Consider the following 24,547-nt stretch of genomic DNA (forward strand, 5'->3'; position numbering starts at 1 on the left):
AAAACTGGTATTTTTTACCTTGACCCACCAACTGTGGTAGCAGCTGCCACACTTATAAGTGTCAGAATACTGGCTGACTGTAGCCTCAGATTGTGCTTTTCACACCTTAAATACACAAAATTAACCCTATTTACTTCTACTCTCCCCATGACACCTCCATTTTGTCCTGCTTTTCTCTTATTAACACCATTTGTCCATTTTTTTTTTCTATTGTTTTTTCTATTTTATTACCTAATATTGTTATATACCGTCAATGTGTGTTACTGTACAATATGGCATGTGTTTATGAATGTGTTGCATATGTTTACAAAGAAAATGAAATGGACAATAGCATTTAAGATAAGTCAGACAAGGAAAGGGGAAACACACATCTCTGGTTCTTACCTTGTGCTCCAGTCTATTGCTAAAAGGAGATTTTTGACTATTGAATTTCAGGAAACATTTTAGCAAAGCTGCATGCAACAAGATTGAGTGATAACTTGGTAGAAAACAATGAAAATCGTGTTCCAAGCAGTGTAGCTATATCGTTTTACAGTAAAAAAAAAAAAGAAAAAAAAAGGCAAATCACATGACTACAATTTAGTGTGTGATAAGCTACACATAGAACAATGACAATTTCATTATCCAAGTCCACTTAGCAGCCGTTTTGTGTTATTAATGTAGCACATGCTAAATCTTAATAATTTTTTATGCATGTCTTTGTCTCACCTTTTGCAGGCTGGTGAGTTTTTCTGGACAGACGATTGCTCCAAGTACTGTGAATGCCATGGTCCCAATGACCTGCGCTGTTATGCTGCATCTTGCACCCCTACACAAGAGTGCACCATCAGAAACTGCCGGCTGGGCTGTTTTGATCCAATGTCTACTTGCACTGCATGGGGGGACCCACATTACATCACCTTTGATGGGACAGTGGCTCATTTCCAGGGCACATGCTCTTACATCATTACTGAGAGTGTGAACCACGGCCCCAATGAAACACAGTTTCAGGTAGTAGCCACCAATAGTCACCGTGGCAACAACCGCGTGTCGTTTGTGTCAGCAGTGGATATATACCTCTCAAATCAAAGAGAGAGTGTGCATATCAGGATTGGACCCAACAATATAGTAAAGGTAAACCATTTATTACTTGAAGATGAACAACTTTCTAAATCGGTTTGGTGTAAACATACGTAACGACAAGTGCCTCCTCACCCTTCTTTATCTTTCTATAATCTTTCATCCTACCAGGTGAATGGAAGTGCCGTGTCTCTTCCCACAACTGCAGGAACCTTAGCTCAGGTGGTCAGACAGGGAGGCTACATAGTGGTCGATGCCATTAACTTGGTAGTCCACTTTGATGCCCGTAGTACTTTACTGGTCAGAGTACACTATCACTGTCAAAATAGAGTCACCGGGATGTGTGGAAACCTCAACAGTGATCCTGCAGATGACAAAGTCTTGCCCAATGGCACATTGGCACAAAATGACAATCACTTTGGACACAGCTGGATTTCACCCACAAGCCAACCAGGGTGAGCTGAACTTGTAGGGTATTCCACGCACAAAGTGGCATCAAAATATCATCAGTTAACAATCTTTCACTACATAAAGAAACAACAACACACTTATTACAGAAATATATGTTGTGGCAAAATAAACAAAGTGAGCCCAAGTATTAAACGTATAATGTCTTATCTAGATGTGGATCCACCGATGATATGATTGGTGATGGACTGGACAACTGTCGATTTAGGGCAGAGTACTCTCAGCTCTGTAGCGTCATCACCAACAGTAGCGGCCCATTCAGTGCCTGTCACCCGCACTCTGATCCTCAGCCATTCTTCAGTTCCTGTGTCTACGATCTCTGCCTCTACACTAAAGCCAATGGCATACTGTGTTCTGATGTCGCAGCCTATGAGAAAACCTGCTCTGTTTTGGGATTAAACATCTCTGATTGGCGCTCTGCTTTGTATTGTCGTAAGTTTGCATTAGACCATCGGTATCTTCTCTCTTACCTGTTTTTTTTCTCTTTCATCACTCCTTGTCTCATCATTTCCCCACTATTTCCATAGCTGAGTCAGACCCCTGTGACCAGCTGGACTGCACAGAGCATGAGTGGTGTGGTGAGAAGGACGGTGTGTACGGCTGCTTCTGTGATGAGCACCACCATCGGCCCAACAATATGAGCTACGGTGAGGGCAGCTCCTCTTAAAGCACTGCTTCGTTTTTAGATCACAGAAGTGACATGTGTAAGATGAGTAGTAGACATTGCTACATAGTACAATGGCATTGTTCGTGAAACATTAAGAGTGCACGGAACAATACGATCCACTCAGGTTTCGGTTTATCATAGTTCTTCCACTAAAAACAGGTAGAATTTAGCTATGACTCCCGAAGTGCATTTAGGCAAAAAATATCAAATCCCAACCTTAAAATTCTGTTCGTGCACCGCTGACGGCCAGTGGAAGCTAAAGATTACGGTGTTGAAAAAAGTGATTATGCAATCTGCAGCTTCCGGGCCAATTTTGAATGCTTTCAGGCGCCCCTGACTGGCAACAACAATTGCTGTCAAGGCTCATGGGTATGACGGACAAAACATGATTTCTCAGAAAAAAATGTTAAAATTATTTAAACTGGTGATTCAATATAAATCTATAGGATTGTTACAACATCTGTGAGAGTCAACTATTCTCTATGGGTTTGTCACTATGAGCAACACCTACATATATAGTAGTCATTTGATCCATTAGTAATCTAAAAATATTGATGAGTGCAGCTTTAACCATGAGACCATGTCTTTTATTTCTATCTCTCTCTCATAGACTCGTCCATCAGTTGTAACAGTAGTTCAGGCACCATGTCCGTGTCGCGCTGCCAGCTGTTTGAAGCTGGCTTCCACCCCGGCGCCCTCCACCTCCAAGATCACTCCTGCAATGGGACTGTCGAGGACGGACGACTAGTGTTCCACTTTAACAATGAGGACAAGCTGTGTGGGACAACTCTCAGGGTACAGCTCATAGACTATAATGGAATCAACACAGACTGAAGAAGATTTTAGATGTAAATGCTCTCCTTAACACGTATTACAACAAATAACTTATACCATTTTGTCATTTCAATTTTAAGAGCAATGGAACCCATTTCACCTATGAGAACGTGATCCAGGGCGACGTGGACACTCATGGAAGTCCAATCAGCCGCGAGAGAAACATTCATCTGCGTTTTTGCTGTGAATACCCTCTTTGGCAGGCCCTGTCTATGGATGTGGGCATCAACCCCGTAGAGAGGTGACAATACTATCTAATCTGCATGTTTTATTGACTTAAGTCTGTCTGTCCGTCCTTTTTTATAGTGAACATCTGTCTATAGCAGTGGTGGAATGTAACTAAGTACATTCACGCAAGTACTGTGTTTAAAGCGGCAGTGGGTAGAAATGGAGCAAGTATGATTAAAAAAAGTTGTTTTTATAAAACGATCTGGCCAAAGTCTCCCGTCATGGGCTAAATTTAAATTTTTTTGAAAACAGAGCCATAAGGAGGTGCAGAAGTCTAGTTATCTCTCAGAACACTTGAATCACAATATGCTGAAAGGTTATTATGGAATTTTTACCCAATGATGCCAAAAATATACTGCCCACTGCCACTTTAATCCTTAATGAAAATAATCATTAGTTGCAGTCCGATACAAATGAGCTACAGTAAACAGTAAAGTCCTGCTTCTAAATGAATGCATAAGAAATAATAATCTAATGATAATATAGTCAGAGGGGGCATTTTCTGCACTGAGTACTTTTATTTTTTATACTTTAAGTACATTTTTCTGATTATACTTATATACTTAAGTAACATGTACAATTCAGGACTTTTACTGGTAAAAGAGTAATTTTACAGTGCTGTATTAGCACTTTTACTTCATTAAAGGATTTGAATACTCTCTCCACCCGTTCCACCCTTTACGTATTCAATTAAAAATTAAATTTTTAACAGTGCTACATCTGTACCTGTGACCGTTTTTGAGTACTTATCTTCTGTGACAGTGGTGCTCTATGATGATGGTAATTACAAAGATTGAAAATAGGTGCCCGTGGTTGTTAGAAATTTTGTGTAACTGCCCACTACCCGCAATTTGCACCATCACAAATTAACTTACCATTTAAACCAACAATACAAAGAAAACTTAAAAGACATCCAGCAAGACTTTGTTGCCAAATACCTGCCAGTGACTTGTTCCTTCTCAAGTGTAGTAACATTATGTGTTGTTGTTGTTTTCGTAGCATTGTGAGGAAGAAGCTTCCATCAGGCCGAGGACGGTATTATGTGAGGATGATCCCCTTCCAGGACGCTGGCTTCCGCTACCCGATGACCACTAACATGGACATAGACGTGGAAATCGACCAGAGGTTGTATGTGGAGTTACGTACAGAAGGAGTCGACGGAAGGCAGATATCTACCGTTGTGGAATCTTGTTGGGCCACACCGATCAACGTCGCCAGCTACCCCGTCCGCTGGGATCTCATCACAGAAATGTAAAGGAGCTATTGCAACTTTATCTTATCTTAGCACGCTGATCACTGGTTCTTAATTGCCAAAGTCTGAAAACGTTATAGTCCGTCTGGTCACATCGTCTCTACTACTTTCTTCCAGGTGTCCTAATCCAGCAGATACTACAGTAGAGATAGTTCAGAATGGCGTCTCCACTGTGTCCCGATTCTCCTTCAGGATGTTCACCTTTACCAACTTTACATCCATCTACCTTCACTGCCACGTCCATCTGTGTCTTAAGGCACACAACAACTGCACACCTGTAAGTACTACTGTGTTTGTGTGCGTTTAGATAGATTATCAACAGGTGCATCAACAGAAGCCTCTAATGTTGTTGTTTTCCTGCAGCACTGCTTCCCAGGTCACCACTACCGAGGTAGGAGGGACACATCCGACCTTGAATTTGAACAGATCTCACTCGGACCACTAATCCTGCCACAACATCATTTAGGTAAAGATCTCTTATCTTCTCATACCTTTTGTACTTTTGATGACAGCAAACTTGATGAATATACATTTTATGTAAATTTTGGTTCTTCTCTTGCAGTCAGAGTGGTGTGATCGATGAGTGCTGCAGGCCAGGTGACCCCGCTGCTGACCCCACTGGTGACCCTGCTAGTCGGTTTGCTGACAGCAATAACTCTGGTCTACATCTAAGACAATCCATATTCTAAAATCACTCAAGCTTTTGGATTGAATTTCTGTTTGGGAGGCCTCATCATTGTTGTGTTGTGTGACTTGTTTTTGGTGGTTAGATTAAAGGATAAGTAATTATTGATTTACAACAGTAGGTGGGGCAATGTGCAGCATATATAAGTTGGATGTTTGAGTGTATTAGGTCCCTGCCCTTAAGAACCAGAAGGGCCACATCTAGTTTTGTTCCTACCTTCATCCGTACACACAGACGCCAGCATTACTGCACTGTTACACCTACTGCCCCCAGCTCTTACTCCATGTTTTTATCATTTTATCATCTGAAAATAAAGTAATTTGAATTGACTTGAGTCCTTAGTTTCTTTTGGGGTGTTCTTATCATTAAGTCTCTATCATATCAGATTTAGGGCTGTCAAACTATTAAAATATTTAATCACATGATTATCCGTAGTTAATTGTGATTAACTATGGTTGGTGGACATGGTTGGTACCAATGGATTCCTCAGGTTTTTGTAGTTTCGTACAGTATGATGCCAGGATCTTCACTCTAGCCTAAAAACTGAGACATATTTGCAAATGTGGCGTATGTTTGCTTTTGTTTTTTTACTGAAATACTCCTGCTTCATTGATTTTCATTGATTTTCCTACTATAAGCATTTTCATTTTTGGAAGAAATTTGTGAACACTCTCCTTCTCTCTCTCTCTGCTTTTACTTTTGGTATTAAATAACAGTATTATTGTAGATTTCTTTCCCTTTTGGATCAGGTTCTCTGGGGCCAGATTTATAGTAAGGAGGGTATTATCAGATGAAAGTATCAGATGTCACTGATGATGCAGGGCTAAATCAGAAATAGTCTAGTCTTAGTGCTGTGAATTGCACATCTATTACTCATCTATTAATATATAAAATAGACATCTTTGTTGTGGGTACCCTGTATCGTCGTCCCGAGGGGAGTTTTTCAAATTCATAAACAGAGGATGTACAGGGTCCTGAACTATTAATGATGCTTTCCTCTTAGTTCGTGTATTATACAGCTCCACCAGCTGTCTCTGGGGGTTCCCTATAATCTTTCTGGCTGTTTTGACTAGTTTTGTGAGCTTGCTTTTGTTTCTAGCCCCTGAATTTCCATACCAGTATGTTGTTGTTGATAGCGGATCCTAATCATCCTATATCCAAAGTTAGCTGAATAACATATTCTCCTTGTTCCCTGATTTTGAACCATCTCTGCACCATTCAGTTTGTTATTTTTTATGGGCTAATATTGAGTATTGCTTACTAGTGAAATGTTTAAAACATAATGACTATCTTCTTTCAGGACATAAACAGTGTCTCTGAGAACAAGACAATGCTTGGCTTTTGACAACCCTGTAAAGCTTTCTTTTATCTACTCCAGTTGATTTCCTCCTTTTCTTCCTGCATGATAAAGAACTGTTTGTAGATGGGAATCCAGGTCAACTCAAGTCAATCTTAACTGCCCCATAAGAGCAAATTTGGTTTGCTTCCATAATTTAGTACCGTCACTCACAACCACATCAAACCCTTTACAAAAGACTACTTCAGTAGCTGATCGTAAAAAGTCAAATTTGTGGCGCTTAAGTCCTGATTATGGTCACCTCGAAGGGCATTATCCTGCTTATACCATGATCACTTGCCAAAGAAAAAAATAATTAAGTCCATTAATTTATATTTTAATGCGTTTTGCAACCAAAATGTAAAGTTTTTCACAATCCACTCACTCTGTTTCCCTGGTAACACCTGAGGGTTTGCTAATACCTGGAAAAATCATAACCATCCCTTAAGGTTCTTATGTAATGGAAACATTGTTCACTGCTCCAGTAAATAGGACGGATCTTAGCTACAACAACAAAATCAATATCAAAAGTTTCACAAAGAAATGAGAGTACTGTCGGCTGCAGCCTGAAGTAGCGCGTTAACAGCGAATGGAATGCGAGATGATCGCTTATGTGATTGTATCAGTTCAGAAGGGCAGTGTAAACTTACTTCTTGCAGCTTGTGTTTTACACTCGCCACCCTGTGGTATTCAGAGGAACAGGAACTGAAGGACTGACGTTATACTCAGTGTTGTAAATAAGACATTCCATTTTTTTTATAGCCAGTGCATTCATTTATAACAGTGAATCATCAGTTTCAATGGAACTACTTAGGTGTCCATTATCACGAATTAATGGACACCCTGCAGCCAATCAGAATCGAGTATTCACCCAGACCATGATATAATTCCTGATAATGGACACCTATTCAGTAGTTCAGTCAGGACCACTTTAGTCAAAGAACTTTATTTTCATGCAGTAATATATACATTTATATTTTGGCGGTACGGCTCTGCTCTGGGATCTCCCTGCCCATCCACGCGCATACGTGGATCCACGAGCCCATGTGGTAGCGTGAGACAAGGAGAGCACTCCTCCTTGCCCTTCCATGCGCACACATGGAAAGCCAAAGGCAGGGAGAGCAGCAGCAAAGACCCCCCCGGGTGCAGAACAGAGCCCGCATCAATAACACAGAATGATACTGGTTTAGTTACACACATTATTAAAGGAGGTGTTGGGGTGGAGGTGGGTTGCGAGCGGCTTTGTAGAAGAAGCAGCACAGGTGGCCAGGTTGAAGGAGCTTAAATAAGGCGCCCTGTATGAAATTTGCCAATGAAAGCCTAGAAGGGAATCAGCTGATCTGTCAGATGATGCGTCAGCTGATTGGCCGGCCTAAGATCGGCCGCCATCAGCCGACAGCTGTCACATGAGCAGCGCTTGACTTCATGGCCTGCCTGAACTAACACTACGCTCGATTTCTGGTGAAACTGTCAGTGCTCCAAAAGCAGTATGATTGCTGAGCTGCTTTGTGCCTTGTTTTGTGCTGCAGAGCCCTTAAGTAATCAATATCTGTAAGCCAGTCCGACTCAATGCATTAATGAAATCCTGTAATTTTGTCTGTACTTCTGCAACATTGCAACCCCGTTCACCACAGAGATCAGAGAGACACTGTAAGGCTCACACTTGGACCTCTGGTCGCTGTGCCGGGTAAATACAGGGTATGAACATGTCTTTTTATCTCTTCATAACGTCTGTATTCCTATAGATGTTATATAGATAGATTATGGTTTATATTTTGGTTGTTCTTTATTATCTATTGAGGTAATATCAACCACTAAGGGACCAAGAAGCAGCATTTGTGCATATTCTAGCTGCTGAGAAATAGAAATACATGGCTGTTGTTCATTCGGTGTCACAGTAGGTTCAACACACTAGTAGTAGTTTCAACCAACATATCTGCACACAGGAACATAAACACCCACATACATTAACATTTCTACACAGTGACAGCACACAGAGGAAAAATCTCATCACATGTGGCGGTATACAAATCAAATCCATTTGACTCATAATTGTGCTATCACATTAAAGGTGCGATGTATAAAATGTAGCCACCTGCTCCAAACAAATAGGGGTCAGCATTTCACCTCTACTACTGGGTCCATACAATGTTAGCCATCTGTGTGTTTGTGCCACTAACCACAGGCTGTATGGTCTGTGTACGCTTTGATAGTTTTATTGGACTTAATCCGTGGTGGCAGATACAAGAAAATGATCCACACCTTCGTCTTGTCCTTACCGTGTTCTGAGTAGTCGAGTGGTCGACATTCGACAGCTCTAGGAGATGGACGCCCAGTCAGCGGCCGCAGCAACTCAAATTCAGCCAGCACAAAGCCCAGCGCCATGAGTCACAGCGGGCTGGTTGAGCGCTGGGTCCAACCTGTGTAACGGCAGCAACAGAAAGTTCGATGATCGGGCAGGAGTCACCTGGGATCAGACCCAGGTGCTGGGTTTGTGTTGGCTGAATACAAGCTACCTGCTAACTGGAGGTACGTCTCCTGGCCAGATCTTACACATTGCACCTGTAACAGTGTCCGAGAAAAAAAACGAAAAGCAGAACCATATGACTCTGTGTCACAAGACAAAAACCTCAGGAAGCTCAAGTATGCAAACACACAATGGCTTAATTATCATCTCCGCCAGGAGATAATGAGATCGGCCGTGTGTGTGAGTTTGTGCGTGTGTGAGTGAGTGCATGGGTGTGCATATCTAGTGCTGAACCAAACTGCATAATAATTTGAGTGCTCATTTATGGCTGCATGTTCAAGGACGTCGCGTGGTCACTGTGGCTCACACTTTCTCAAAACAACTTTTATTTCCTGTTTGATACTGCCATTGATTGATTGCTGACTCCTCACTCACTACTCGCCACAAGTGATCACACAGCTGAGTGCACTGTTCACACCGAAGTATTCTCAAGCGACAGCCGGGCCGGTCTCAAGGCACCCCGCCAGCAGCTCCATCACATCTGAAAACGTCACAGCAAATTTCCAAACAGACGTTATTTGGATAAACTGACCACATATTTGGAATCTAAACGGTTACTTTCTCGCGTGAAAACATATTAAAACTTAATAAAGTGACATATTAACAGCTTTTATCCTGTCTCACAAGGCTGGCAACCAGGCCGGTTTCAAGGCTCCCTGCCAGTGACAGATTAACAGCTTAAACCGTTTGCTCAGTAGACTTGAAGCCTAAATAAACGCATTAAGTTGCGTTTTCACCCATAAGACAGAGCTGAAACGCACACCTTCTGTTGATTTGTGCATATCAGAATCTCTAATGGATGGGTTCACTGTTGCAAGCGAGGATTTCATTAAAAAGAATTTCCTGCTGAAAATTTTTACAGGAAAATTCTGGATCAACTACCCACACTGGTTTTACCTGCCTCTACAGTACAGTCATTAAATGTAAAAAAACCCCACCCTGCCTTGAATCTGGGCGCACAGCCCACATCTCATGTTTCAGCAAAAACTCTCTATGCTTCCTTATTGGTTATTCCATCATTTACTGTGGCATTCGTTTACGGTAAATGCTAGAACGGATTGTCCAGAGGGACGAATGGTTCAGGTTAGGATAGCCTATTGGTCAGGGGATATAAAGGATAGGAAGCGCCATCCATTCTATCATCAACCTTTCTTTACTTATCATGAGGTAGACTGTTGTTTCACCACTAATCTCACTCTCTGTACGTATTGTTGAGATTAACTTTTTCAATAAATTATGCAACATAAGATAAAGAACAAATCCTGTGTCCTAAAAGCAAGACTAAGCCACGATGACATGATGTCTTTATCATCATCAAATCATTATTATACCCCCGCGACAATGTAGTCGGGGGTATATAGTGCTCCGCGTGTCTGTCCTTCCATCTTTCCGTCCGTCCTTCTGTTCGTTTGTCACATTTTCGTTTCCGGAGCAGAACTCGGAAACTATTTAACTTAGGAACTTCAAATTTGGTATGATGGTTCACAGTGTGGTATAGTTGTGCCTTTTGGGGGTTAGAAGTCCAGGGTGCTCACAATTTTTGATAATAACAAGCTAGATTGTGCTCAATAGACTAATTCCATTAGTTCTAAAAGGGCCAAACCTTTGGCCCTACTTTAGTAGGGATCAAGCAGTGAGCGGGGGTATTTGAGCCATGCTCACTTTTGCCTTGTTGTTGTTTATTTCAATTTAATATGCTAATTTTATCTGTTTGCAGTCAATAACCTCCCACATAGAATAAACAAAGACAACAAGAGAGAGAGTCTTGCATATTTTCATTATACCGCACCACTCCTTCATCTGGCACACCATTTCAAACCACTGTCACGTTGTTCAAGCCTGGCATTTATGTATCTCATCATTTTACGTCATATGGTTCTTTGCAAGACAATGACTTTCCAGTAAGCCACTTTCCTTCTGTACTTTTGGTACTCATGTACTGATACACGCCTAGTAATAATTGACAATTATCTTTGTTTGGGTACGGCTGTAATTAAACTACGCCCATTTCAGTATTCATACAGTACATGTTATTCTTATGGTCTAAGACAGTCCAAAAAATATTAGTAAACATGAACAACTCTCTCCCAAATCAAAAAACTAGAGTGCAAAAGAATTGATACTGTAAATATTTTAGCGGCATATACTATATGTATACACATTTCTTTTAAATGTGCTGTCTCTTTTAAATTACATTATTCTATGAAGAACATTTTAATTATTTCAACTTTTCTTACAATATATCATATAAATTTGTATTTAAGTCTTTAAATGTATCATTGTTAAGAGATGCACTGCATGTAATTCACATTTTAAATGGACTCACTTTATTAACCGTGCTATATAAATAAGCTTGTTTTACTTTGCCTAGTCATGGAAGTTAACTAAATTGACTAAATAACTTTTCATATAATATATGGTGGATAAATCACCTGATTAATTCTAGTAATAACTTTGCTTGATCATTTGATACCTTTTTAAAAATAACTTAAAAGAAGATACAAACAGTTCCTCTTCTTTGCCAGTTTTTACTTTGTCACTGTACTTTTGATGTGCATATTCTAAAATCAACCATATAGGCGAACAATTCTTCACTTTTCAATTGAAACAAAACCGAAACAAAACAACAAGGCCTCGGAACAGAAAGTGTTCACACCTATAACTCAGTCAGCAACTTCCAAAACACTTAAAATGTCCAAAGTTCCCGCATAGTTGATGTATGGTTAGGTTTAGATACTTAAAACTTTATAGTTAAGGTTAGAGAAAAATCGCTGCATTTGACTGAAAATGTTAACTACTGAATAAATACACCCCATGAAAACTGTTGATTTTCTGATAATTTTATCCAGATTAAAGGGACTGTTTGTAACTTCTTACACTCTTATAAATCATTGCGGGTCGGTGTTTCCTATGCGCGCTCACGTGTGACTACGTTGTTCCAACACAAACTACACAGAATCACCAAAACCGAAAAAAATAATATCCAGTGATGCCCGTCTTGCAAAACAGTGTCAACTCTTCCTGCTCCAACTCCCCGACCGTGGTCAGAAGACACACAGGGGAGACCATAGCTTTGGTCTCCAGGGTCGGAGTCGACGCTGTACTCTGCTCTTCTGCCTGCCTGCCTTCACTCACCGCGCTCATTCCCACTTCCTCCACCTCCCACGTGCATGCGCACACACTACACACTGCAGAAGAGTAACGTTATCGTCTCCGACCAGGGCTGCGGTGTCTCCCCAGTTCCTTCTGACCACGGTCAGGAGGCTGAAGAAGGGCACAGTATCAGCATCAATTCGTCTGGTCAGCTAACATTACTGCCAAGCAGGCGAAATATAGAGTGATATTGTGGTTTTAGCTGACTTGTGTCCACAGGTGTCGCAGTTAACAAGCAATTTCTGATTCTTACATAGAGTCCCTTTTAATAGGGTCATTGTATCTGAAAATTTTGATTTTTAAATTAATTTGTCAATGTTGGGAGCACTGTTACGACTGTAACAAAGGAGGGAAATGCACATCAATCTTAGCAGTAACAAATTGATTTATCAAAGTAAGTTACAAATGAAAATTACAATGAGGTTTGTCAGTGTAAAACAAAAGAATGCAACATTGCACACGCACGCACGCACACACACACACACACACACACACACACACACACACACACACACACACACACACACACACATGCACACACACACATACACACACACACACACACACACACCATGTGAGTCAGGGTCCTGGCACCCAAACTACCTCAATATCTATACATATGGATAAATCTATACATCTATATACATATAAACATATAGCTATACATCTTTATCCTGTATATCTACAGCTGTACCTATGTCTATATAAATAGATATAGTATATATAGTATATACTGCATACAATAAAGAAAACCCCCTAACCTCTCCCGTGCTCTCTGAGACAAGGGGACCTGCCAGTAGCCCTTCATTAGATCAAACTTTCTGACCCCACTCGGTCAATACAGTCTTCCCTATGTGGAAGTGGAAATGAGTCGGATTTTGTGACATTGTTGACCTTACAGAAGTCTGAACAAAACCTGGGAGTGTTATCGGATTGGGCGCAAGCAAGCAAGCTGACGCCCAGCAAGAAGAGGATGACTCTGCAATACCATTACCAAGCATATACATCCAAATACTTAATTTTCTCTGGATGAACATGATAAAACCTCTGCTTAATGGGTTGTTTACAATCTCCAACATCTACATCGTGCTACAATAAATGTGTGCGAATAGGCGTATCACCAAACCAACATGGATGTCGCTTAATCAAGTCTACTAGCTGGCTGCGCTTGAAACCCTCCAAATGGCTCGACAAGCCCTCCAGATCCTGCAGAGATTCCAAATTTTTAAGATGACCATAAAGTACTGCCTCATCTGGGCCTGACACAAGGAGGAGCCTGAGGAGATTATGTGTTCGGCCGTGTGTAAGTGTGTATGTGCATCTGTCTGTCCACAGCTAATCTCGCATACTACTGGGCTCACAGGTGTAATATCTTTTGTGCTCATTTATGACTCTATGCTCAAGTTTGCGGTGATTCACACTTTTTGAAAAACATTATTTTTTTATTTTTTTTTATTCATTTATACTATCATTGACTGCTGATTTCTCACTGCTTTTAACTGGCCGGTAGAGGCTGTAAGTCATCGACTGCTTCAGTGTGGAATCTTGTTTCCGCTAGGGATTAGGAATTGTTCCTCTCTTGATTTAGTCCCATTTCTATGGCAGTAGAAGTTAGTTCATGCTTTTTTACAATGGTGACCAATGACACTTAAAGCCCCCCTCCAGCCAGTTTTACTTCCTGTTTTTTGGTTAACGTTCTTTCTCAAACAGAGAATGGGATAGTGGTTAATAGTCAGATGTAATACATTACCATGGCAACCAGATTAAATCGTCTTTCAACCCATTTAGATGAATTTACTGTTTCTCAGACCACAAATGAGACAAGATTTAGCACAACACACCAACCTTCTCTCACTTGCCCTCTTCTTCACCGTCTCCTCCTGGCAAGGCGGCAGTTTTGGGACGTTTTGGAGGTGCACCGTCCACCAGCACCGGCCGCTCTTGCCCCAGCTCCCAGCACCGAAACCTCACCGGGCTGCACCGTGATTAGTTTATTCTCTAACGGGACTTTTCTCTTGTTTTCTTTTGGGCTGAAAGTTGTGCGCTCCCCGTCGTTCGGACCTGAAACAAATTTGGCAAACATTTTGGCTAATCAACTTAGTCAGGAAATGACTCAAATAAATATGAAATATAGAAATGCCAAAATACACTGGAGGGGGGCTTCAAATAGCTTCCTTACTCAAAGTACTAAAGCTTTTGGTAAAATATGACATCACATTGTGATAATCTGCGTTGTTCTTGATGCAAAATGGAATGTTTGGTTCGCTTGTTATAAGGAAGCAATAAGATTGTTTCCATCCGATACTCCTGTAACTGGTTGAACAACAGATTTATTGGGACTGTGCCAGCTTTTTACAGTATAAAGCCTTGTTGCAGTGCTGCAGTCTCCAATGGGCAACTCAACAACCAAAGAAGCATATAAACAGGTAATTTTTTTCCAACTGAATTACAGTAAGAACTTAATTGAGAATTTTAACTATATTGGAGTTAAACAAACAATTTCCACACTGCACTGACAAAATGCATTTACTTTAAGAAAGCAATGTTTCATTTTCACAGACATCTTCATTTGACACTGTCAATATTCTATTTTTATTAGCATTATTTCCTCAGACACATAGGTGATGTTTTCCGTCTTGTTTAGCAATTAGCAGGATGTAAATCATATGTTATATGATAACATACTTGACAAATCATAGAAAAATAGGCTGATCCAAACAAGTGATTTCCTTTAGGTGCAGCTCCAGATTTTTTTTGCTCTTTTAAAATTTGTGTAATACAATACATGAATACAAAAACGTTGCAGATGTATAATGTGTATAATGGACATTTGTATATCTAGATCAATACAAATTTAAATCTCTAAACATCTCTTTTTGCTATTAAAACCATAAAAACAGATTTACAGGACTATGCATCCTTGGTGGGGTATGGAGTCTCTGCAGTCTTTTTTTTTTTTTTATTCCTTTGAAATTTAATTAATTCTATTTGGTCGGCAGGTTTGAATATTTGGCTTTGGAGAATGGCGAGTCAAATAATGTTGCCTGTGCTGCTTTTGGGGATGATAAGTAAGTATCTAATTAAATCAAATTAAGTTGAAGTACAGTACAGAAAATCTTTAAGTAATTTGCTTTGTTTTACTATACTAAACACATAACATAATACAAGTTACATAATACCAGGCTGAAAATTGAATTAAATTGAATTAAATATTCAATTAAATTAACTTATACTTCCGTATCTAAATGTATGTAAATTCACTAACTGACATTTGTTTATTGATGTTAGCAGACTCTGATTTTTATCCAATTATATTTTTTATAATATTTTATATTTATGTGTTTGTTTTCATAGGTATGGTATCTCCTCAGACTGCAAGTAAGTTGAAGTTTAAATAATCTTTTAGTCATTTGTTCATACTTTTAACAGATCAGTCATACAATCAGTAGCTCAAAGCAGTTTTAACTTCAAGGTTATATGTATTTCCCCTGGATTACAGCTAATACCACTGCTGTATGATTGTTTGTTAGCAGGAATAAGTAGCTTTGAACAGAACGTGTTAGCTGCAGCTTATGTCAAGCTAAATTTCAAGTTATTTTTCCCTTTTAAGGTTTTGAAGTGTATAGAGACTATAAAATCATAGCTCACAGTATAAAGTATAATACATGAATTTATTACTATACTTTTATAATAGTACACAATTTACATCCCATGCAAGTGTTAGTGTTACAGTGCGTTCATATAGCACAGCAAAAGCAAAGGGTGTGGACTGAAGGTTGGGGAGGTACCACACTTTGACACCAGAGGCAATGGTTTGCTTTGCTTTGTTATACCTATCAAGTTACATGATACCAGGCTGAAGATTGAATTAAATTAAATTATATTAACTTTTACTTCTGTAGATGCATTTATGTAAATTTAATGACATTTGTTAATTGATGTTAGCAGACTCTGATTTTCATCCAATTATATTTATGTGTTTGTTTTCATAGTTCCGACGACTACTCAAACTACAAGTAAGTTGAAATTTAAATAATCTTTTAGTCATTTGTTCATACTCTTAACAGATCAGTCATACAATCAGTAGCTCAAAGCAGTTTTTACTTCAAGATCATACCTAATTTCCTCTAGATTACAGCTGATACCACTGCTGTATGATTGTTTGATTGTTAGCAGGAATAAGTAGCTTTGAACAGAACGTGTTAGCTGCAGCTCATGTCAAGCTAAATTTCAAGTTATTTGTCCTTTTTAAGGTTTTGAAATACATAGTGACTATAAAATGACAGTATAAAGTATTATACATGAATTTATTACTATACTGTTATAGTAGTACACAATTTACATCCCATGCGAGTGTTTAGTGTTACAGTGCGTTCATATAGCACAGCAAAAGCAAAGGGTGTGAACTGGAGGTTGGGGAGGTACCGCACTTTGATACCAGAGGCAATGGTTTGCTTTGCTTTGTTATACTTAATAAGTTACATAATACCAGGCTGAAAATTGAATTAAATTCAATTTATATTAATTTCTACTTCTGTAGATGCATTTATGTAAATTCACTGACTGACATTTGTTAATTGATGTTAGCAGACTCTGATTTTTATCCAATTATATTTATTTGTTTGTTTTCATAGCTACCACGACTCCTCAGACTACAAGTGAGTTGGAATTTAAATAATCTTTTAGTCATTTGTTCATATCTCAACAGGTCAGTCTTACAATCAGTAGCTCAAAGCAGTTTTATACTTCAAGATTATACGTATTTCCCCTGGATTACAGCTAATACCACTGCTGTATGATTGTTTGTTTGTTAGCAGGAATAAGTAGCTTTGAACAGAACGTGTTAGCTGCAGCTCATGTCAAGCTAAATTTCAAGTTATTTGTCCCTTTTAAGGTTTTGAAATATATAGTGACTATAAAATGACAGCACACAGTATAAAGTACTATACATGAATTTATTACTGTACTGTTATAATAGTACACAATTTACATCCAATGAGAGTGTTTAGTGTTACAGTGCGTTCATATAGTACAGCAAAAGCAAAGGCTGTGAACTGAAGGTTGGGGAGATACCGCACTTTGACACCAGAGGCAATGGTTTGCTTTGCTTTGTTATACTTAACAAGTTACATTATACAAGGCTGATAATTTAATGAAATTCAGTTATATTAACTTTTACTTCTGTAGATGAATTTATGTAAATGTACTAACTGACATATGTTAATTGATGTTAGCAGACTCTGATTTTTATCCAATTATATTTATTTGTTTGTTTTCATAGGTTTGGCGGGTCCTTCGATTCCAAGTAAGTTGAAATTTGAATAATCTTTTAGTCATTTGTTCATACTTTTAACAGATCAGTCATACAATCAGTAGCTCAAAACAGTTTTTACTTCAAGATTATACATATTTTCCCTGGATTACAGCTAATACCACTGCTGTATGATTGTTTGTTTGTTAGCAGGAATAAGTAGCTTTGAACAGAAAATGTTAGCTGAAGCTCATGTCAAGCTAAATTTCAAGTTATTTGTCCCTTTTAAGGTTTTGAAATATATAGTGACTATAAAATGACAGCACAGAGTATAAAATATTTTACGTGAATTTCTTACTATACTGTTATAATAGTACACAATTTACATCCCATGCAAGTGTTTAGTGTTACAGTGCATTTATATAGCACAGTAAAAGCAAAGGGTGTGGACTGAAGGTTGGGGAGGTACCACACTTTGACACCAGAGGCAATGGTTTGCTTTGCTTTGTTATACTTAACAAGTTACATAATACCAGGCTGAAAATTGAATTAAATTAAATTATATTAACTTTTACTTCTGTAGATGAATTTATGTAAATGTATTAACTGACATATGTTAATTGATGTTAGCAGACTCTGATTTTCATCCAATTATATTTATGTGTTTGTTTTCATAGCTACGACGACTACCGTGATTACCACGATAAGTAAGTTGAAATTGAAATAATCTTTTAGTCATTTGTTCATACTCTTAACAGATCAGTCATACAATCACTAGCTCAAAGCAGTTTTTACTTCAAGATTATACCTATTTCCCCTGGATTACAGTTTATACCACTTCTGTATGATTGATTGTTAGCAGGAATAAGTAGCTTTGAACAGAAGGTGTTAGCTTCAGCTTATGTCAAGTGAAATTTCAAGTTATTTGTCCCTTTTAAGGTTTTGAAATATATAGTGACTATAAAATGACAGCACACAGTATAAAGTATTGTACATGAATTTATTACTATACTGTTATAATAGTACACAATTTACATCCCATGTGAGTGTTTAGTGTTACAGTGCGTTCATATAGCACAGTAAAAGCAAAGGGTGTGGACTGGAGGTTGGGGAGGTACCGCACTTTGATACCAGAGGCAATGGTTTGCTTTGCTTTGTTATACTTAACAAGTTACATAATACCAGGCTGAAAAATAGTTAAAATTAAAAAAACAAAAAAAACACAGTTTAACCTTTGCCAATATGGCATTTGCCAATAACACCAATATGAGCATTTTATATTTTTTTTAAAATGTGGTGTCTTTTGTTCTTTCTAGTACCCCTCTACCCCATTGAGGGAACCAGAAGCTCTGCCTCAGATGATGGAAGTTCTCCTCGAATTCCCCTGCAACGACCTTTTGTGTATTTCGGACGGACGCATAATCAGATTTATGTATGTAACAATATTATTAGCATTTACTAAATCCATAAATTATTATTAATTAATAAATAAGAGAAGCACATTCTGAAATATTTTATGAAATTAATAATACTTTATTTAACTTCTACCTAAACAGTAACACTTTATAATAACTATCATTTATAAATGGTAAATTGATAGTTAATTAAAATTTAGTTAATAGTTACTTTACTGTTAACGAACCATGAAATGATAATTAATAATGTTTACTAATTATTAGAAATGCTATAATTAACATTAGTTTAAAAGTTTTTTTTATAAACTTTTATATAATATATTAAGTATTTGTTAATGATTACGAAATGATTTGTGAACATTTCAGAAATTGTTTATAAACATCTACAAACATTACATAGATAGATAAATCAGATATTTGTAACACTTTTTTAATGGTTTATAATTGATTTGTAAACCATCTATAAACATGATTTGGATGGCTTTTATAAAGTTGCAACTAATTCTAATATCTTGTTAAATGGTTACTAAATGCTTTGTAAAGCATCTAAAACCATTATCTAAATAGATAGTATTAAAAGTATTAACTATCTATGTAATGTTTATGGATGTTTTACAAACGATTTCTTAAAAGTTTAGAAATAATTTGGTAATCATTAACAAATACTTAATATAGTATATCAAATGTTATAATGTATACAACTATAAACTGTTAATAAATACTTTAATAATGCAATCCAAATATAATTGTTATCGTCTCCTATCAGCTATGATACAATATATAATTTATAAATGAATTATTTCATATTACACAAACTAATGATAAAATAACATAAATTATAGCATAACTAATAATTGGTAAACATTATTAATTATCATTTCATTGTTTGTTAACAGTAAAATAACTATTACAAAGTTTAATTAACGATCAATTTACCATTTATAAGTGATTTCTAAGTTTATTATAACGTGTTACCATACGTACTAATTCTTTGTCAGTAAGAAGTGGTTTACTTTTTGGTTTCCAGGTGAACCACAATGGACACCTGACCTTTAACAGTCCTTGGAGAAGTTTCACAGCTCAAAGGATTCCAGTGCGTGGATCCAGAGACCTCATTGCTCCATTCTGGACAGATTTAGACAACAGAGAAAATGGTCAGATCATCTTCAACCAATACACCAATGGTAGTATCCTCGGACGAGCTACAGAAGACATTAATCGTTACTTCCCAGCTTTGAACTTCAGGGCCAACTGGGTCTTTGTTGCAACATGGTATCAGGTGGCTTACTATCCAAGAACTGGAACAGTAAGTCATCTTCTTCTAAATGAGGAAACACATATGATGTGTATTTTACCTATTACTTCCTATATTTACTATAATAACCACATGTACATTTTTTTTCAGCAAACAACGGCCCAAGCAGTCTTGATCTCTGGTGGCCAGTACTCGTTTGTGCTGATGAATTATGGGATAATAGCCTTTACAACTCGCAATGTACAGGTTAGAGCCATTAAAATTATATGCAATATACATTGTAAAAAGTTGCCATGCCTTATTTAAATCTGAATGCAATAATGGAAATGCACAAATACAAAAAACTTTAACTACTTTTATCTATGTGACATGTATTTCCAGGTTGGATATGACACACAAAACTCCCCTCACCATTTCTCCATCCCTGGATCATTCTCTAACACTGCATCAGGCAGTAATTCAACTTTCCGCCTGAGCAGCAATGTCAATGTAACCGGTCGCTGGGCTTTCCGGTTAGACGAAGGATTAAGAGGCTGCACTTTCAATGGTAAGACCAGAACCAGAGGGTGGTCACCAAAGGTACTTCTTTACAGTAATGTACATATATGATCACCACTCCATGAAGATATTGGAAATTCTGACGATAAATCTCTGCTTGTTGAAGCATGTTTTATATGCTGCACACAGCTGAGTATATTGTGCACTGAACTGCTATTACATTAGAATATGGTGACATACAAATGAACTGTGTTGCAAGTCAAGTTTTAAAAAAAAATTCTTTAATTTCATTATTTTGTGATTTGCTTTGGTATGCCGAAGTATTTCTTAAAAGTAAAATGGTAATGTATTCTACAAGGTCAAGACGCTGACCATGATAATGTCCCCAGTTTAAGATGGCTAGGGATCATTCTTGCATGTCATCCTCCTTTCTATCCTCTCATTTCCTGTTACCACTCTACTGTTTGCTATAAAAACAAAGGCAAAAATGCTCCCAAAATCTTTGAAAATCAAATGTTTTAAATGCTAATAGTGTTTGCATGTTGAAGTCAATGCCTTTCAAGGAAACTTTCTTTTTATTTTCTTCAAAGATCAACCCGTGCAGCTGGGTGACTCATTCTGGAGTGACAGTACCTGTGCACAGAAGTGCACTTGCACCTCAACAGGCCTGCAGTGTGTCAGCCAACCCTGCTCCTTTTCCCAAATCTGCCGACCTACTGCCTTTCAGTTCTCCTGCCAGACGGTGCGGAGAGGCATCTGCTCATTAAGTGGTGATCCACATTACTATACCTTCGATAAGAAAGCGTTTGACTTCATGGGCACCTGCACTTATGTTATTTCTGAGCAATGTGGTCGTGGGCTGCCCTACTACAGAGTAGAGGGCAAGAACGAGCATCGGGGCAACACTCGAGCCTCTTGGACACGACTGGTCAAAGTGTACGTCTATAATGAAACCATCGAGCTTGTCAAGGGACATCCTGCTGCAGCCAAGGTTAGAACTAAGTCTCCACTTACTGTAATATTTTTTATTTTGTACATATTTTTACAACTGTGTCTTTGCTTGCTGGTGTGCTTTCAGGTCAATGGCATCTTTGCAGCCACTCCATTCTATCTCAACAACGGCGCAATCCATGTTTATAACTCAGGATTTTCTGTGGTCATCAGTACTGCCTTTGGCTTGGAGGTGTCTTATGACGCAAATCATTATGTTAGGATCGGTGTGCCCTACACTTACCAGAATGCAACATGCGGCCTGTGTGGAAACTTCAACAATCGCCCTGAGGATGACTTTCAAACCCGCCAAGGCGAGCTTGTGAGCTCTGAAGTGGTGTTTGGCAACAGTTGGCAAGCATTAGGGGACAATGAGACTGATTGTGGGCCCCGATGTGCAGGGCAAAGCTGTGCTGCCTGCACTGTGGCTCAGAGAGCTTTGTACAGCAATACTACCCATTGTGGTATTCTCCAGAGCAGCTTTGGACCTTTTGCTGGTTGCCATCAACAAATTCCCCCACAGACCTTTGTGCAAGGCTGTGTGTTTGATCTGTGTGTTGTAGGAGGGTACCAACCCATTCTGTGCCAAGCCCTAAATGTGTATGCAAGTCTGTGTCAACAGAATGGTATACAGCTGCCAAACTGGAGGAGACGAGGCTTCTGTGGTATGTCTGTCCGTCAATCAACAAGATTTCAAAGAATACTTTGGGTAAAATGTCCATGATGTCAATATCAATGTTGTTTTCTTGTGTTTAGAAATCATCTGCCCAGCCAACAGTGACTTTGTGTCCCAAGGCACAGGATGTCCAGCCACCTGTGTCAATCCTAATTCTACCAACAACTGCCCTCTTCCTTCCCGGGAGAGCTGCATCTGCAATTCAAGCCACATCCTCAGTGCTGGAGTCTGCGTACCTCATGCTGAGTGTGGCTGCAGCTTTGAGGGTCGCTACTATCGATCTGGAGAAACTGTAATACTAGACGAGGACTGTAGGAGACGCTGTATCTGCAGTAGTGGTTCCATGACTTGCCGCTCCCATGTCTGTGGACCATTAGAGTCTTGCAGGGTGGAGGAGGGAGTAAGAGGATGCAGACCTAACAGTTATGCAACATGCTGGATAAAAGGTCAAGGGTCATATCATACGTTTGATGGACTGACTTACCATTATCCTGGGGCGTGTCGATTGACCCTTGCCAAAGTAATTGGATTGTCTAGTTACCCAGATTTTGTGGTGACAGCAGAAAAAGTGCCCAGAGGCCAACAAGGCTTTGCTCGGTTCCTGAAGTTTGAGGCGGAGGGAACACAAATCTCCATTGAAATGACAGACAGCAGCGAAGTTCAGGTATGTCACAAAAATATTTCAAGAGCTTATGAAGAGAAATGAGTGGTGACACCAGAGAGAAGTTTTAAAAATAGGATTATTTCTGTCTTACATGTTGCAATCTTGTTTAGATCAACACATAAAAGGAAACATCAAAAATTGATTGATATAAACTGAAAACCTTGTTACCCATAAAATCTGACACTGGTTGTTTAAATGGTCCTTTAGGTTGATGGTCAGCAGATCAGACTACCATTCAGCTCAGCATCCAATCAATTCCAAATCTACCACAGCAGCATTCACAGTATCATCCTTCGCACCTCCTTTGGTGTAACTGTGCAGACAGTCTGGCCTCACTTTGTGCGTGTCACTGCACCTGGTATCTACAACGGTTCATTGGGTGGACTCTGTGGTAATTACAATGGTCACCCACATGACGACTTCCGCAGACCCGGCGGCGTCCTGGTCAACAACTCTCAGGACTTTGGGGACAGTTGGCGAGATGGCCCCCTCACGGCACACTGCGTGGAAAGTGTAAATCATAACTCACTGACAACAAATTACAATTCTAGTGAGTACTGTGGCATTCTTGCCTCACCGCATGGGCCGTTTGCCCAGTGTTTGGCCATGGTGAACCCACAGCAGCATGTGGATGCATGTGTGGAGATCCTTAGAGCCTCTAGAGATCCAGCATCAGCGCTATGTGAGGTCCTACGAGATTATGCATTAATGTGTCAACAGAAGGGTGTTGCCCTTGGACACTGGAGGAATGCAACTAACTGTGGTAAGCACTTTTCCCAGTTTGGTGTAGGTAGTTTTGATATAATATCAATGATTTTGCTTAATTAATTGCTTTGTTTTTCTTTAGAACAAAACTGCCCTCAAAACAGCCATCATGAAGTCTGTGGAAGTACTTGTCCTTCCACCTGCCCCAGCTCCGCTTTCCCTTTCACCTGTGACACTGTGTGTCAGGATGGGTGCCAGTGTGATGATGGTTTTATCCTCAACGGCAATCAGTGCGTACCACCTACAGGCTGTGGATGCAATCACCAGGGACGCTATCGGCGAGGGGGCGAACAGTTTTGGCACGGTGATGAGTGTCAGAGCTTGTGTACCTGTAATGGCGCTACCGGGGCAGTCCACTGTATCCCCAACTCCTGTGGTCCCCAAGAGTCCTGCCGTGTGGTGGAGGGTGAGTTTGGCTGCCATCCCAACCCTCATGGCACCTGCACTGCCTCCGGTGACCCTCACTACACCACCTTTGATAGCAAGCGCTATGACTTCCAGGGAACCTGCCGCTATGTTATGGCGACTCCGTGTAATGCCACTGATGGACTCAACCAATTTTCAGTGGAGGCTAAGAATGAGCCATGGAGAGGGCTGCAAGTTTCAATCCTATCTGATGTTTTTGTAAATGTGTGTGGTTATCGAGTGCATATGTCAAGACGGAGCCACGGTGTGGTACAGGTGAGTTGCACAGATTCAGAACTATCTAAGAAAATCTTTTTCAACTCATTCCTCTAATATCTACATCTATTTTTAATCTACACTGGATTTTACAGCTGTCATTTTTAAAAACACCAGAACGCAAATACAAATCTATGATTATT

At 39.2% G+C, this 24,547-nt stretch overlaps 1 protein-coding gene across 1 annotated transcript in view; it reads left to right on the forward strand.

Moving 5' to 3' along the window:
* LOC141758005 (alpha-tectorin-like) overlaps nt 1–24,547 on the forward strand; it is a 37,263-nt gene that overhangs the window by 5,609 nt on the left and 7,107 nt on the right. The window contains 8 exon segments of the mRNA XM_074619011.1: nt 19,903–20,181; nt 20,281–20,376; nt 20,512–20,677; nt 21,219–21,619; nt 21,707–22,283; nt 22,375–22,958; nt 23,166–23,721; nt 23,806–24,404. Of these exon segments, the coding sequence (XP_074475112.1) occupies nt 19,903–20,181; nt 20,281–20,376; nt 20,512–20,677; nt 21,219–21,619; nt 21,707–22,283; nt 22,375–22,958; nt 23,166–23,721; nt 23,806–24,404 (3,258 nt within the window).

Source organism: Sebastes fasciatus, chromosome 20 (genome assembly GCF_043250625.1).
Source record: "Sebastes fasciatus isolate fSebFas1 chromosome 20, fSebFas1.pri, whole genome shotgun sequence".
NCBI classification, from domain to species: Eukaryota; Metazoa; Chordata; class Actinopteri; order Perciformes; family Sebastidae; genus Sebastes; species Sebastes fasciatus.